This window comes from Schistocerca nitens, chromosome 7 (assembly GCF_023898315.1).
Source record: "Schistocerca nitens isolate TAMUIC-IGC-003100 chromosome 7, iqSchNite1.1, whole genome shotgun sequence".
NCBI classification, from domain to species: Eukaryota; Metazoa; Arthropoda; class Insecta; order Orthoptera; family Acrididae; genus Schistocerca; species Schistocerca nitens.
In genome coordinates this window covers 518,124,168-518,139,931 of record NC_064620.1, presented here as the reverse complement: position 1 = coordinate 518,139,931, position 15,764 = coordinate 518,124,168, and the positions used below count along the sequence as shown (strand labels likewise).

The 15,764-nt window shown below is 44.7% G+C and overlaps 1 protein-coding gene across 1 annotated transcript in view; it reads left to right on the top strand.

Moving 5' to 3' along the window:
• Positions 1-15,764, top strand: part of LOC126195717 (uncharacterized) — a 611,971-nt gene that overhangs the window by 547,736 nt on the left and 48,471 nt on the right. The window contains exon 4 of the mRNA XM_049934346.1: positions 8,486-9,144. Coding sequence (XP_049790303.1) covers positions 8,486-9,144 — 659 coding nt within the window. The remainder of the gene's footprint in view (positions 1-8,485; positions 9,145-15,764) is intronic.

Sequence of the window (15,764 nt, the reverse complement as noted above, 5' to 3'; positions counted from 1 at the left end):
AAGTCAGTTCTTCCGTCACCAATGATAGTGGTTTGGATCACTTTTCAACCCATTCATTTTTATTCTTTTCAAGGTCAACAATTTTGCCTTTACACGCCTAACATCCGGTATTCGCAGAGGGGCGTGATCCGCAGCTTCATAAAGTTCACGCAGGATGGAACAGTTATATTCGTAAGTTCTCCGAAAGTCTCGCGCCTTGGCACCACAAAAAATTATCAAAGTTTGCATGAGTCTCGGTTTTGCCAGCTGTGTTCACCAGCCAAGGATGGAAGAGTACTTGCCCGGGGACCGTAGAGTCGCTCCCACAGGGCTCGCATCACGTCATCGAGAGAGGGGTCAGCTAGGCGAGCGACGTTCAACATCCACGGAGTACGAAACAATTTGACTGGTTGCCGTTCTAGATTTTGGGTTGTAGTCACAGCACAGTTATCCGTAAAGGAAGCTGGGATGGCCTCAACATTACGAATGCAATCGCACAGGCACTCTGATAAGTAAAGCCTATCTAACCGGTACTAGAAGTCGCAGTAAAGTGAGTAAATTTGACTAACGTCGGGTATTTACGTATCCAGACGTCCTTCAGGCGTATGGAGCGGACCGGTTCAACCAATTCATGTAATTCACGACCGAAATTAAAATGTGGAGATTGAACTGCAGGACGCAACACAGTTAAAATCACCACCCAACAGAATACCCGGAGGACTCGTACGCAACAGATAAACAATACCCTCTTTATAAAAACGCGAACGATCCAATGAGCGCCCAGTGCGAGAAGGAGCATATAAAAGAACCAAGGTAATATTAAATAAGTTGACAACCTATGCCCCTGCCGCCGGCCGAAGTGGCCGCGGGGTTCTGGCGCTGCAGTCTGGAACCGCGAGACCGCTACGGTCGCAGGTTCGAATCCTGCCTCGGGCATGGATGTGTGTGATGTCCTTAGGTTAGTTAGGTTTAACTAGTTCTAAGTTCTAGGGGACTAATGACCTCAGCAGTTGAGTCCCATAGTGCTCAGAGCCATTTTTTTTATGCCCCTGCCAGAATCCAACATTTCCACCTCAGCGATAGGAATGCCTTCGCGAAATAATAAGACGGTCCCCGTAGAATGTTCGGGTGCTACATTAAGGATCGGACGAAAACCAGGTAAGGAGAAATGCCTAAATAACACCTCCTGTAAGAAGACTACGTCCGCAGATGAATCATGAATGAACTGAAGCATCGAAGCTAATCGCAATTCTGATTCTACACGATTAACATTTAAGAAAAGGAGTGTTTAGACTTGGGCCATTGATCACAGCTATACAGGGTTGTGTAGGAAGTGTACGAGCAGAGTTAGGTAGACAGTTGAGAGTCAAGGTCCATGGCGGAATCCACAGAGGAATCAGACATAGGAGGACCAGAACCCCCGTCATCGCAACCTTTTTTCTTAGATTTCTTACTTTTCACCGCACGGTCAGGTTGTATGCGCTGTTTCTGTCGGCTACGTGGGATGGCGGCCACTGCAGACGGAGGTGTGGGAGGGGTCATAGGGCACAGTTTCCTGCCCCTCTGAGTTAGGGTATGTAATGCTGTTCCAGTCACTAAGGCGGAAGTATTCTGTGGAACTGCCAATGCAACAGGTCATACTTGGTCGCTAATTTTATTCTCCTCGGGAGTTACCGTAGTCGAAAAATTCAGGAAACTGTCGGCGGCTGAAGACGAAGGAGCAGGAGGACATTTCATCGGCTCAGACTGTAACGGAGGACACAAAGCCGAAAGGGGGGACGCCGCTCCCTCTCCACACACAGGCAGCAATCGATGCGGAGGAGGTTGGCGCAGAAGGCACAGCCATATCCTCACCATCACCATCCTTAGTGCGACGTCTCTTGTTTGTCACTCTTACAGGTTCTATCCTGGGGGCAATAGGATTGTAGCCGGCCGGAGTGGCCGAGCGGTTCTAGGCGCTGCAGTCTGGAAACGCGCGACCGCTACGGTCGCAGGTTCTAAGCCTGCCTCGGGCATGGATGTTTGTGATGTCCTTAGGTAAGTTAGGCTTTAGTAGTTCTAAGTTCTAGGGGACTGATGACCTCAGCAGTTGAGTCCCATAGTGCTCAGAGCCATTTGAACCATTAGCCAATAAGATTGTGAAACTGTCAAAGGCAGAAAGTCATTGACACGATTATCATAATTGACTGTTTGTTCATTATGGTTCAAAAATGGCTCTGAGCACTATGGGACTTAATTTCTAAGGTCATCAGTCCCCTAGAACTAGAACTAATTAAACCTAACTAACCTAAGGACATCACACACAACCATGCCCAAGGCAGGATTCGAACTTGCGACCGTAGCGGTCGCGCGGTTCCAGACTGTAGCGCCTAGAACCGCTCGGCCACCCCGGCCGGCTGTTCATTATGCTCCAAAGCAAAAGTAGGGCCGACGGCGGGAGGGAAGGGCACAAGATCAGCAACTGTCCATTTGCGACGCTGCACTAATAACGGCTTTAATACAAAAACCCTCCGCGGGCAATTAGACCGAACGTGTCCACTTTCATTACATAAGAAGCAGGTTCCTTCTGGACCAGTATACATGACACGAACGCGGTAACCACACACTTGTAAATGCGATGGAATATTGCGTTCGACGTGTATTTCCAAGGAATGAATTCCACTGTAACACTGTAATCTGGGTTGACTAGCGTTCGCGACGGACGTTTTTCACGCTACAATAAGGAGTTAACATTTCTTTAAAAAGTTTACATCAACTTCCGGTGGGAGGTTGAACACTCGAACGTTGGTATATTCGATTCCAGCATCTGAGAGTGACACCATATTAACGGAGTTATCGCGATGCTTGAGCGGCACTTGAGAACCATGTCGCGACAGTAATCTTTCAACTTGAAGGGGATCCATAAATTTCACGTAAAACACGTACTCGTCTGCATAAAAATAAGCGGTGTGGACCTGATCAGAGTTCATATGAATTGTATCGACAAGCCAGTCGTGGATTTCTAGAGACCCGGGCTGCACGTGTCGCGTTGTTTTATCGAAAGTAAAGCCCGCAGTACCTTTTCGTGGAATACACGTGGAAATCATGTGGCCGACGCCGCTGCAAGTAGACGAACACAAACAGACAGTAAAGGCGGAGTGGAGACGCTACGACTCACACGGCAGACAGAACAACACTAATGAGGAAAAGTTCACACAAGCGACGCTGCGGCAATTGAAATAAACAGGAACCTTCCCGCTCGGCGCTCGAAGTGGATCGGCGCGTTAGACCGCGCGGCTAGCCGGGCGGGCTTCCTTGGTGTTACTTCAGAATGTGCCGTAACTAAACCTTTTCATATAACACTATCCCCTTTGATTTGGCTCCACCGCCCCCCCCCCCCCCCCGCCCTCACCACCGCTTCCCAATAACAGAATCTAGCCTTTTTTCCTTCCAAATATTCAAAGTGCTTTATTATTTCGTTATCCTTGAAGGTTTTATTGGTAAGAGATATATTTGATTAAAACTATAGCCAGTAATAACGTTTAAAATCGTCTTTACTATACCGAATATTGGGTAATAAATCCGCTAAAAATTTTCACTCTAACAAGGGAAGGCCGCCAATTGTGAAATTCAGATTCGATTCATATGGCGCATAATAAAAGCTCATCGCCAGAGGTGTAATGTGGCAAAGCATCAAGATGCACTTCTCAGCCGTTGTCGAGAAAATCGACAGTTAAAGGAAACCGTTGCGGTGAAATAGTCTCTATGATTAATACTTTTCTATAGCGTCGTGGCGTAGCGGTAAGAGCTCTTTTTGTAATCCGAAGGTCGTCGGATCGAATCTCGCACCATGCAATTTTTTTATTATTAGTTTTTTGTAATTCACACACACACACACATATATATATATATATATATATATATATATATATATATATATATATATATATATATATATATACTATTAATGAATTGCTTATGCATGTTGGTGAAGGCGGATTGCTCTCCAATTGTACCGCCTCCATTTTTCCGTTTTTTTAACAGGGTGTACCAAAGCTCTCCCGTCCGCACTGATTTTCGACAATGTTATAAGTTGCGCTAGGGACCGCATCTACCTTCTTTCGAAGTTAGCAGGCAACTACGCTGTTATGCGGCGGCTCGTTTCGGCCCATTCAACATCTGTCCTTCAAGTGTAACGAGCAAGTAACGGAGTTTATATTTCATACCTGCCACAGCGAATTTGTGTTCGTGGGGTCTCTATTCTATTTCGAACGTTTGACTTACGCTATACGTATGCCGTTTCGGAATATCGTTTCCACGTCTTCCGTTAACTATACGTGGTTAACATTATTAAGACAATTAATAACGTTAGTGAAATATAACTTTGTTTGCGGAAAACATAATGATGTTCGAAGTCGCCAGTTTTTCCACGACAAACGACTTTCAACAACTTATTATATGCATAATTGTTGCAACTGATTGCCGGGAAATATATATATTTGAATTACAAAAAACAAATGCTAAAAAAAAAGTTGCATAGTGCGAGATTCGATCCGGCGACCTTCGGATTACAAACCCGAGCGCTTACCGCTGCGCCTGTCGATTTTCTCGACAACGGCTGAGAAGTGCATCTTGGTGCTTTGCCACATTACACCTCTGGCCATGAGCTTTTATTATGCGCAGTATGAATCGAACCTGAATTTCACAATTGGCGGCCTCCCCTTGTAAGAGAGTACAAACTGGAAAAAGAAGGAAAAGAGGAAGGTAATTTTTTTCCATACCGTTTTTGGGAAACATTTCACATAACACAACCCGCCTTCGTACTACGAAATATGGGGGTAGAACTTCGTTTCCAACTAACAACAGTCTTGGAAAAAATATAATTCATTTCTTAAAGCGTTATAACGAACCGTTTTCTCATCCTAGCGCCGACAAAATAAGGTGTAATGATCTCCACTGTTTCTAAATGGGCAGACAGGAAGAGCATTCAGAGCTAGAATCAAAGAACGTATTTTGGGTAAAGGAGACGGTAACGTTCATAGTTCTACTTTTGCCATACATCTCATATGATGTGCAGACCCTCTATTAAACTGGAAGACACGGTTCACAAAAGAAAGAGAAAGGTTTTAGAGTGGATTTGTTGGAGGAATTTCAAATTTTGATGCGCAATTGGAACTGTAGGGGCTTTATTCTTAATGGACAATCACAACTTAGAAACAGAAACTTTTTCGATCACTTTCGACCTGTTCTTAAATTGACATAGCAGCTGTATTGGGTTTTGCATAAGATGTTCTTTTTCTCAAAGACGCAACCTGTCGTTATCCTACTGTAGTGTGCCTCGTAGTTTTGTTCACCATTTGCAAAGGTTTATATGCTGTTTAATAATTTTTTATTATGCTACTGTTTCTGTAGTATTCTGTTAATGTAATTTTATTAACATATCAGATGAATTTTGCGGATGGCACCTCTTCTGTGTGGGCGCCACCTGGGTGTAAGTTTCCTGCATGCTTGTCACTTTTGTTGTTGTATATGATGCACGCCTGCCTTAAATTGCATATGGCTCATTTTTACCGTTGACTTAGCCATATAGCCCTGCTGTAGCAATTATATGGATCATTTTATTGTTGAATAAGCCTCATGACTTCGTTTCTCTTTTCACGCAATACGAGGCACATAAGTTTGTTTTATATTTCTACTGTACGTTATTTTTGACGTTTCTTCTTGCTGCGCATATGATTTACATGTACTGGTTGTAATATACAGGGTGGTCCATTGATCGTGACCGGGCCAAATATCTCATGAAATTGGCGTCAAATGAACAAACTACGAAGAACGAAACTTGTCTAGCTTGAATGGGGAAACCAGATGGCGCTATGGTTGACCCGCTAGATGTCGCTGCCATAGGTCAAACGGATATCAACTGCGTTTTTTAAAAGAGGAACCACCATTTTTGTTACATATTCGTGTAGTACGTAAAGAAATATGAATGTTTTAGTAGGACCACTTTTTTCGCTTATCGATAGATGGCGCTGTAAATGTCACAAACATATGGCTCAGCCCGCATCTCGTGGTCGTGCGGTAGCGTTCTCGCTTCCCACGCCCGGGTTCCCGGGTTCGATTCCCGGCGGGGTCAGGGATTTTCTCTGCCTCGTGATGGCTGGGTGTTGTGTGATGTCCTTAGGTTAGTTAGGTTTAAGTAGTTCTAAGTTCTAGGGGACTGATGACCATAGATGTTAAGTCCCATAGTGCTCAGAGCCATATGGCTCACAATTTTAGTCGAACAGTTGGTAACAGGTAGATTTTTTTAAATTAAAATACAGAACGTAGGTACGTTTGAACATTTTATTTTGGTTGTTCCAATGTGATACATGTACCTAAGTGAATTTATCACTTCTGATAACGCATGCTGTTACAGCGTGATTACCTGTAAATACCACATTCATGCAATAAATGCCCAAAATAATGTCCGTTAACCTCAATGCATTTGGCAATACGTGTAACGACATTCCTCTCAACAGCGAGTTGTTCGCCTTCCGTAATGTCCGCACATGCATTGACATTGCGATGACGCATGTTGTGAGGCGTTGTCGGTGGATCACGATTGCAAATATCCTTCAACTTTCCCCACAGAAAGAAATCCGTGGACGTCAGATCCGGTGAACGTGCGGGCCATGGTATAGTGCTTCGACGACCAATCCACCTGTCATGAAATATGCTTTTCAAAACCGCTTTAGCCGCACGCGAGCTATGTGCCGGACATCCATCATGTTGGAAGTACATCGTCATTCTGTCATGCAGTCATCTTGTAGTAACATCAGTAGAACATTACGTAGGAAATCAGCATACATTGCACCATTTAGATTGCCATCGATAAAATGGGCTCCAATTATCCTTCCTCCCATAATGCCGCACCATACATTAACCCACCAAGGTCACTGATGTTCCACTTGTCGCAGCCATCGTGGATTTTCCGTTGCCCAATAGTGCATATTATGCCGGTTTACGTTAACGCTGTTGGTGAATGACGCTTCGTCGCTAAACGGAACGCGTGCAAAAAATCTGTCATCATCCCGTAATTTCTCTTGTGCCAGTGGCAGAACTGTACACGACGTTCAAAGGCGTCGCCATGCAGTTCCTGGTGCACAGAAATATGGTACGGGTGCAATCGATGTTGCTGTAGCATTCTCAACACCGACGTATTTGAGATTCCCGATTCTCGCTCAGTTTGTCTGCTACTGATGTGCGGATTAGCCGCGACAGCAGCTAAAAGACCTACTTAGGCATCATCATTTGTTGCAGGTCGTGGCTGACGTTTCACATGTGGCTGATTTTTTTTTTCTTTTATTGTGATTTCATTACCCTGCCCCATATGGTCAGGGGAGGGCTGTCAGCAGCACAATCCGCCGCTCTTCAGCCAAGTGACATAACAACTTAAAATAAGAATAAAATGTTACATACATAAGGTGAGAAAGGGGAACTTAAAACAGAATAATGGGAGAAAATGGAGGTAAAAAATAGACTCACACAGAGACGTCCATGGAGGACAGTTAAAAGTCACCAGAAAGTTAAAAAACACAGTTGGCGAGTCTTCAAAACTCAGAAGACACTGAATGGACATGCACACGTTAAAAGTCGGCCACAGTAGTAAAAACACTCCGGAACAACACACTTAAAACCCACTTGGAGGACACACGATGAAGAATAAAATTGCCAGGCGTGACCTGCCGAGGGAAAGGGCAGAGAGGATGGAAAAGGAGTGAAGAGCATGGGGCAGCAGGGGAAGCGGCGGGATGAAGAGAGGAGGGGCATCAGTGGGGTCACGAAGAGGCAGGAGAACATATGGCTGAACACTTACTGTTTCCTTAAATAACGTATCCGGCGAACGGTCCGGACACTGGGATGATGTCGTCCAGGATACCGTGCAGCATACGTAGCACATGGCCGTTGGGCATTTTGATCACCATAGCCATACATCAACACGATATCGACCTTTTCCGCAATTGGTAAACGGTCCATTTTAACACGGGTAATGTATCACGAAGCAAATACCGTCCGCACTGGCGGAATGTTGCGTGATACCACGTACTTATACGTTTGCAACTATTACAGTGCCATCTATCACAAAGCGAAAAAAGTGGTCCAACTAAAACATTCATATTTCTTTACGTACTACACGAATATGTAATAAAAAATAGGGGTTCCTATTTTTAAAAAACGCAGTTGATATATATTTGACCTATGGCAGCGCCATCTAGCGGGCCAACCATAGCGCCATCTGGTTTTCCCCCTTCAAGCTTGACGAGTTTCGATCTTTGTAGTTTTTTCGTTTGATGCTTATTTCATGCCTGGTCACTATCAATGGGCCACCCTGTATACTATTTTTAGATTTAATTACTTTTTCTGAGGAAGACAGGTTTATATCTGTAGAAACGTAGGTACAGGAATGAACAAACATTTGACGTGCAACTTTTTAGATGTATGAGTCCCATTGTATCCGTAATAAAAGTACATTTCTGTCTTTGTTAAGGAGGCAGCGCCCCAGCTCCAACAGCAGAGATATTCAGCCCACACAGCAACGGCCAGCTAACGGCAGCACAGTCTGTCGTCGCAGAACGTGATATGACGACGACCTGGGATACGGAGGCTGGTGTTTCGGAGCTCACCACCCACACTGCAGGTACGTCGGGGGACACCGTGCCCCCGACCACCACGGAGCTGGCCTGGACGACCCTGAGGGACCAGGAGGGCACCGCCACCACCACCACTACCATCACGACCACTGGCGACGACCACACGGAGCAGGCAGCGACTACAGAGCTCCGACAGACGCAGACTCAGACGTGGGAGGAGTGGACCACGCAGGCATCCACGCTCCTCAACGGCGCTCTCGGTGATGTGGGGAATTCTGACTCCCACGACGTCATTGCAGAGTCAGACAGGACGGTGGCCACCGACACGCTGGAGAAGGACGAGCAAGCGTCTACAGGTGCTGAGCTGCAATGTCGAGACTGTAGGATGCCTGCGGAGGACCCAGCGGTCGGGACCGAGGAGGAAGAGCTCGAGGCGGAAACCAAACCTGCTTCCAGAGACGTCACTGGGCCACAGCTCCACTTGCAGCATCATGCGTACGACCCCGCTAACCCGTACGACCATTTTGACAGTGACAGCGAGGAGCAGGAAATGGAGGTATGCTCTGCTCTCCTTTTTTTTTTTTTTTCGTAAGTCTTCCAGTCTTCTGACTGGTTTGATGCTGCCCGCCACGAATTGCGTTCGTGTCCCGACCTCTTCATCTCAGAGTAGCACTTGCAAACTACGTCCTCAGCTATTTGCTGGATATCTTCCAAACTCTGTCTTCCTCTATAGTTTTTGCCCTCTACAACCGTAGAAGTCATTCTCTGATGTCTTAACAAATGACCTCTCATCCTGCCCCTTCTCCTTATTAGTATTTTCCACACATTCATTTCCTCTCCTCTTCCGCGTAGAACCTCCTCACTCCTTACCTTATCAGTCCATCTAATTTTCAACATTCTTCTTTAGCATCGCATATGAAAAGCTTCGATTCTCTTCTGTTCCAGTTTTCCCACAGTCCGTTCTTCAATTCCGTACAATGCTGTGCTCCAAACGTACATTCTTAGATATTTATCGTATTTATCGTTCAGATTAAGGCTATGTTGATAGACCCGCCAGGGTAGCCGAGAGCCCTAACGCGCTGCTTCCTGGGCTCGGGTAAGCCCGGCGGATTAACGACGAGGGCCGATGTACCGGCAAGGCTGGATGTGGTTTTTAGGCGGTTTTCCACATCCCGCTAGGTGAATACCGGGCTTGTCCCCATTTTCTACCTCAGTTACACGGCTCGCAGACACCTGAACACTTTCACGCTATTCCATGGATTACACTCGACACAGACAGTTGGGGTACACTAATTCCATCACAGAGTGTACGGGGTGGCAGCAGGAAGGGCATCCGGCCACCCCTTAAACATTAACACGCCAAATCCGATTACCGATGGCTGACCCTGCATAACTGCGGGACAAGGCTCAAGTGATAGAAAATTAAGGCTATGTTTGATACAAGTTGATAGTTCTATCGTCGTGATATTCTACCGTCATCCTGCAAGGGTCATAGAATTGTGCTTCTGTCCTTTCAGTACATAAGTGCTGCCGTAGAAGACTCGAACCTAAACAGAAACTTCGATTCTCTTAAGTTTCGGTTTACCCACGCACCATGTTTCACTACCGTACAATACATTGCTCCAAACGTACATTGTTCAAAATTTCTTCCTCAAGTTAAGACTTATGTTTGATACTGGTAGACTTCTCTTGGCCAGGAATGCCTTTTTTGCCAGTGCTAGTCTGTTTCCGATGTCCTCCTTGCTCCGTTACTCATTGGCTATTTTGCTGCCTAGATAGCTGAATTCCTTCACTTCATCTACTTCGTGGCCATCAATCCTGACGTTAAGTTTCTCGCTGTTCTCTTTTGTGCTACCTCTGTTTGCTTTCGTCTTTCTTCGATTTACTCTCAATTCATATTCTGTGTTCATTAGACTGTTCATTGCACTCAGCAGATCATGTAATTCTTCTTCACTTTTACTCAGGATAGCAATGTCATCAGCAAATAGTATCATTGATAACCATTCACCTTGAATTTTAATTCTGCTCCCGAACCTTTCCTTATTTCCATCATTGCTTCTTCGATGTACAAATCGAACAGTAGAGGCGAAAGACTACAACCGTAGCTTACATCATTTTCAAGCCGAGCACTTCGTTCTTGGTCGTCCAGTCTTGGCTCTTGTACATAACGTACATTAGCTGTCTCTCCCTATAGCTTGTCCTATTTTCCTCAGAATATGGAACATCTTGCATTATTTTACATTGTCGAGCGCTTTTTCCAGGACGACAAACCCTATGAACGGGTCTTGATATTTCTTTAGTCTTCCTTCCATTATCAACGACAACATCAGAATTGCGTCTCTGGTGCATTTACCTTTCCTAAAGCCAAACTGACCGTCATCTAACACATCCTAAATTTTCTTTTCTATTCTCTGTACTGTTATTAATTGTACGTAATTTACATGCATTGTAGCTCCATTCTTTGCTCCCAAATACCTTTCTCGAGCTGCAGGCCAAGCCTCGACAAGCATCCATAATGGTATTAAGTCATTCACTTTGTTACTACATTGCACCGACACACTCCCAGAGTTGTGAGTTAAGTCATTCTTTTCTTACCGCTTATCCACTTCTCAATATAGCCTTCCTCCAGACGTATCCATGAACTACGGCTTTCAAAATTTCGCATTTATGTTAACCTGCAACCTTTCTGATGTCTTCAATCATCTCTCAATTAAATCGATGTGTCAGTCTCTTTTTTTTATCCCTGGAATCCAACATAGAATCTCCTCTGTCTGTCTGCCTACAATTCACCTGGCTGTATATCTACCCTAGGTCCTCCATAATGTGGGCGGCGGTGGTTGAATTTAAGAATCGTCGCCGTTTTTACACGAGCCAGAAAATTATTTTTTCGGTCAGCCAGAAAGCGATGGAGAACATACTGACCATAATTTCCAGTCTGCACATCCATTTTATTCTTGTGCTGACTGAAAGGATATGTTCCTGCTTCCTATTTACTCAGTGGGATCAGAAAATATGATTATAAATAAAAGTTTTGAGTTCTAATTGATTAATATATTCAGTAAATGTTCACATGCACAAACATGATAATATTCCTGACGATAATAATAATGTCCCTGTTAGAAACAGCACTATTAGCAATTCAGAGGCAACCTCTTCTGTAAGTTCCAAGTAGACTGGTGCATCGCTCTTACTCCTAAACATCGAGTTAATTGCTCGCCAAAAATGTGGACAACAATCTCACCGCTTGCCATGCGGTGCTGTCAACATTACGAGCGCCACATAGACAGTTACTCCCGTGAAATCTAAGCTATCTAGGACGGTGTACAGTCCTCGCGAGTTCACTTTATACTTTTACTGAAAACATTCGTTTGGTAGGTGCCTTTCTCTGAAGTCATCCGAGGCAGAGCCTTTGCCGGCGTTTGACTTACGCGGTCAGATGGATAGCTCGGTGCGAAGGGTCTCCTCCGCTGTACCGCACTGCACTAACGAACGGACTGGCATACAGTCCGAGTACGGCGGAGGCTAAGCAGCATGGCTGCTGTTCCTCCTTCATGATGTGGTGATGTGGTGACCTCACGTTTGATCTTCTGAAGCAGGCTTCTTCCTGCCGGAGTCCTCCTCCGCTGCCCCTCTCGCCGTATTTATATATTGGCGCAACGCACTGCCGAACGGACCATCTTCCGTCAACAGCTCCAAGCACAAACAGCAGCGTCTAAATGACCCGTTTCTCGGACGCTTATTAGTTAATATCTCCGTCGTCTAATAAATTTACAATATTTATAATATTTACATAAATAGTAAAAGGTGTACACCTTTGCTTCCGCCGTTTTTCCTTTGCTTCCGCCGTTTTTTCCTCAACATTTGAGGCTTTAATGAAACAAATTGGTTCCAAGTGTATCATTCAAAGTATTTTCCATCGCTCGCCACTACTTTCTCCCATTTTTCGGGCAGTGTACGAACCCCGCGTCGAAAAAATTGTTCATGTTTTGAAGTGATCCACGAATCGATCCAATTTGTGATGTCGTCATGAGATCGGAAGTGTTGGTCAGCCAGGCCATGCACCATTGATCTAAACAGGTGACAGGCAGGGGGCGCAATGTCTGGAGAATTAGTGAAAGAACGTGTCGAGAAAGGTTTCAACACTTTAAGAACCGTGATTTTAACGTCGTAAACCGGCATAGTGGCCGGCCGCGGTGGTCTCGCGGTTCTAGGCGCGCAGTCCGGAACCGTGCGACTGCTACGGTCGCAGGTTCGAATCCTGCCTCGGGCATGAATGTGTGTGATGTCCTTAGGTTAGTTAGGTTTAAGTAGTTCTAAGTTCTAGGGGACTGATGACCACAGCAGTTGAGTCCCATAGTGCTCAGAGCAATTTGAACCGGCATAGTGGTGGAAGAGAGAATGTTTTCGAAGATGCAGAACTGGAGATATTGCTGAGTGAAGACTCGCGTCAAACTCAAGAAAAATTGGCACGCTTAGTGGGAGTGACACAGCAGGTCATTTCAAAACGTCTCAAGGCTATGGGCATGATTCAGAGAAAAGGAACTTGGGTCTCGTGTTAGCTGAAACCAAGAGTTGTTGAACGGCGTTTGTGTGTTTGTGAACGGTTGCTTCAGAGGCAAAAACGGAAGGGATTTCTGCATCGCATTGTTACCGGGGACGAAAAATGGGTTCATTACTATAACTCTAAACGCAAAATGTCATGGGGGTATCCCGGCCATACTTCCACGTCGACGGCCAAACCGAATATTCACGGCTCCAACATCATGCTCTGCATTTGGTGGGACCAGCTCTGCATCGTGTACTATGAGGTGTTAAAATCAAGTGAAACTATCACAGGTGCTCGTTATCGAACGCAATTACTGTGTCTGAGCAGAGCATTAAAAGACAAACGGCCGCAATAAAGCGAGAGGCACGATAAAGTGATTTTGCTGCACGACAACGCTCAACCCCACGTTGCAAAAGAGGTCAAAAGTACTTGGAAACGTTAAAATGGGAAGTCCTGCCCCACAGTCCATGTTTCACTACCATACAATGCTGTACTCCAGACGTACATCCTCAGAAATTTCTTCCTCAGATTAAGGCCGGTATTTGATATTAGTAGACTTCTCTTGGCCAGAAATGCCTTTTTTGCCACAGCGAGTCTGCTTTTGATGTCCTCCTTGCTCCGTCCGTCATTGGTTATTTTACTGCCTAGGTAGCAGAATTCCTTAACTTCATTGACTTCGTGACCATCACGCTGTTCTCATTTCTACTACTTCTCATTACCTTCGTCTTTCTCCGGTTTACTCTCAAACCATACTGTGTACTCATTAGACTGTTCATTCCGTTCAGCAGATCATTTAATTCTTCTTCACTTTCACTCAGGATAGCAATGTCATCAGCGAATCGTATCATTGATATCCTTTCACCTTGCATTTTATTTCCAATCCTGAACCTTTCTTTTATTTCCATCATTGCTTCCTCGATGTACAGATTGAAGAGTAGGGGCGAAAGGCTACAGCCTTGTCTTACACCCTTCTTAATACGAGCACTTCGTTATTGATCGTCCACTCTTATTATTCCCTCTTGGTTGTTGTACATATTGTATATGACCCGTCTCTCCCTATAGCTTACCCCTGCTTTTTTCAGAATCTCGAACAGCTTGCACCATTTTATATTGTCGAACGCTTTTTCCAGGACGACAAATCCTATCGAAGTGTCTTGATTTTTCCTAAAGCCAAACTGATTGTCACCTAGCGCATTCTCAATTTTCTTTTCCATTCGTCTGTACATTATTCTTGTAAGCAGCTTCGATGCATGAGCTGTTAAGCTGATTGTGCGATAATTCTCGCACTTGTCAGCTCTTGCCGTCTTCGGAATTGTGTGGATGATGCTTTTCCGAAAGTCAGATGGTATGTCGCCAGACTCATATATTCTGCACACCAACGTGAATAGTCCTTTTGTTGCCACCTCCCCCAATGATTTTGGAAATTCTGATGGAATGTTATCTATCCCTTCTGCCTTATTTGACCGTAAGTCCTCCAAAGCTCTTTTAAATTCCAATACTGGATCCCCTATCTCTTCTAAATCGATTCCTGTCTCTTCTTCTATCACATCAGACAAATCTTCACCCTCATAGAGGCTTTCAATGTATTCTTTCCACCTATCTGCTCTCTCCTCTGCATTTAACAGTGGAATTCCCGTTGCACTCTTAATGTTACCACCGTTGCTTTTAATGTCACCAAAGGTTGTTCTGACTTTTCTGTATGCTGAGTCTGTCCTTCCGACAATCATATCTTTTTCGATGTCTTCACATTTTTCCTGCAGCCATTTCGTCTTAGCTTCCCTGCACGTCCTATTTAATTCATTCCTCAGCGACTTGTATTTCTGTATTCCTGATTTTCCCGGAACATGTTTGTACTTCCTCCTTTCATCAATCAACTGAATTATTTCTTCTGTTACCCATGGTTTCTTCGCAGCTACCTTATTTGTACCTGTGTTTTCCTTCCCAACTTCTGTGATGGCCCTTTTTAGAGATGTCCATTCCTCTTCAACTGTACTGTCTACTGCGCTATTCCTTATTGCTGTATCTATAGCGTTAGAGAACTTCAAACGTATCTCGTCATTCCTTAGTACTTCCGTATTCCATTCCTTTGCGTATTGATTCATCCTGACTAATGTCTTGAACTTCAGCCTACTCTTCATCACTACTATATTGTGATCTGAGTCTATATTTGCTCCTGGGTACGCCTTACAATCCAGTATCTGATTTCGGAATCTCTGTCTGACCATGATTTAATCTAATTGAAATCTTCCCGTATCTCCCGGCCTTTTCCAAGTATACCTCCTCCTCTTGTGATTCTTGAACAGGGTATTCGCTATTACTAGCTGAAACTTGTTACAGAACTCAATTAGTCTTTCTCCTCTTTCATTCCTTGTCCCAAGCCCATATTCTCCTGTAACCTTTTCTTCTACTCCTTCCCCCACAACTCAATTCCAGTCGCCCATGACTATTAGATTTTCGTCCCCCTTTACATACTGCATTACCCTTTCAATATCCTCATACACTTTCTCTATCTGTTGATCTTCAGCTTGCGACGTCGGCATGTATACCTGAACTATCGTTGTCGGTGTTGGTCTGCTGTCGATTCTGATTAGAACAACCCGGTCACTGAACTGTTTACAGTAACACACCCT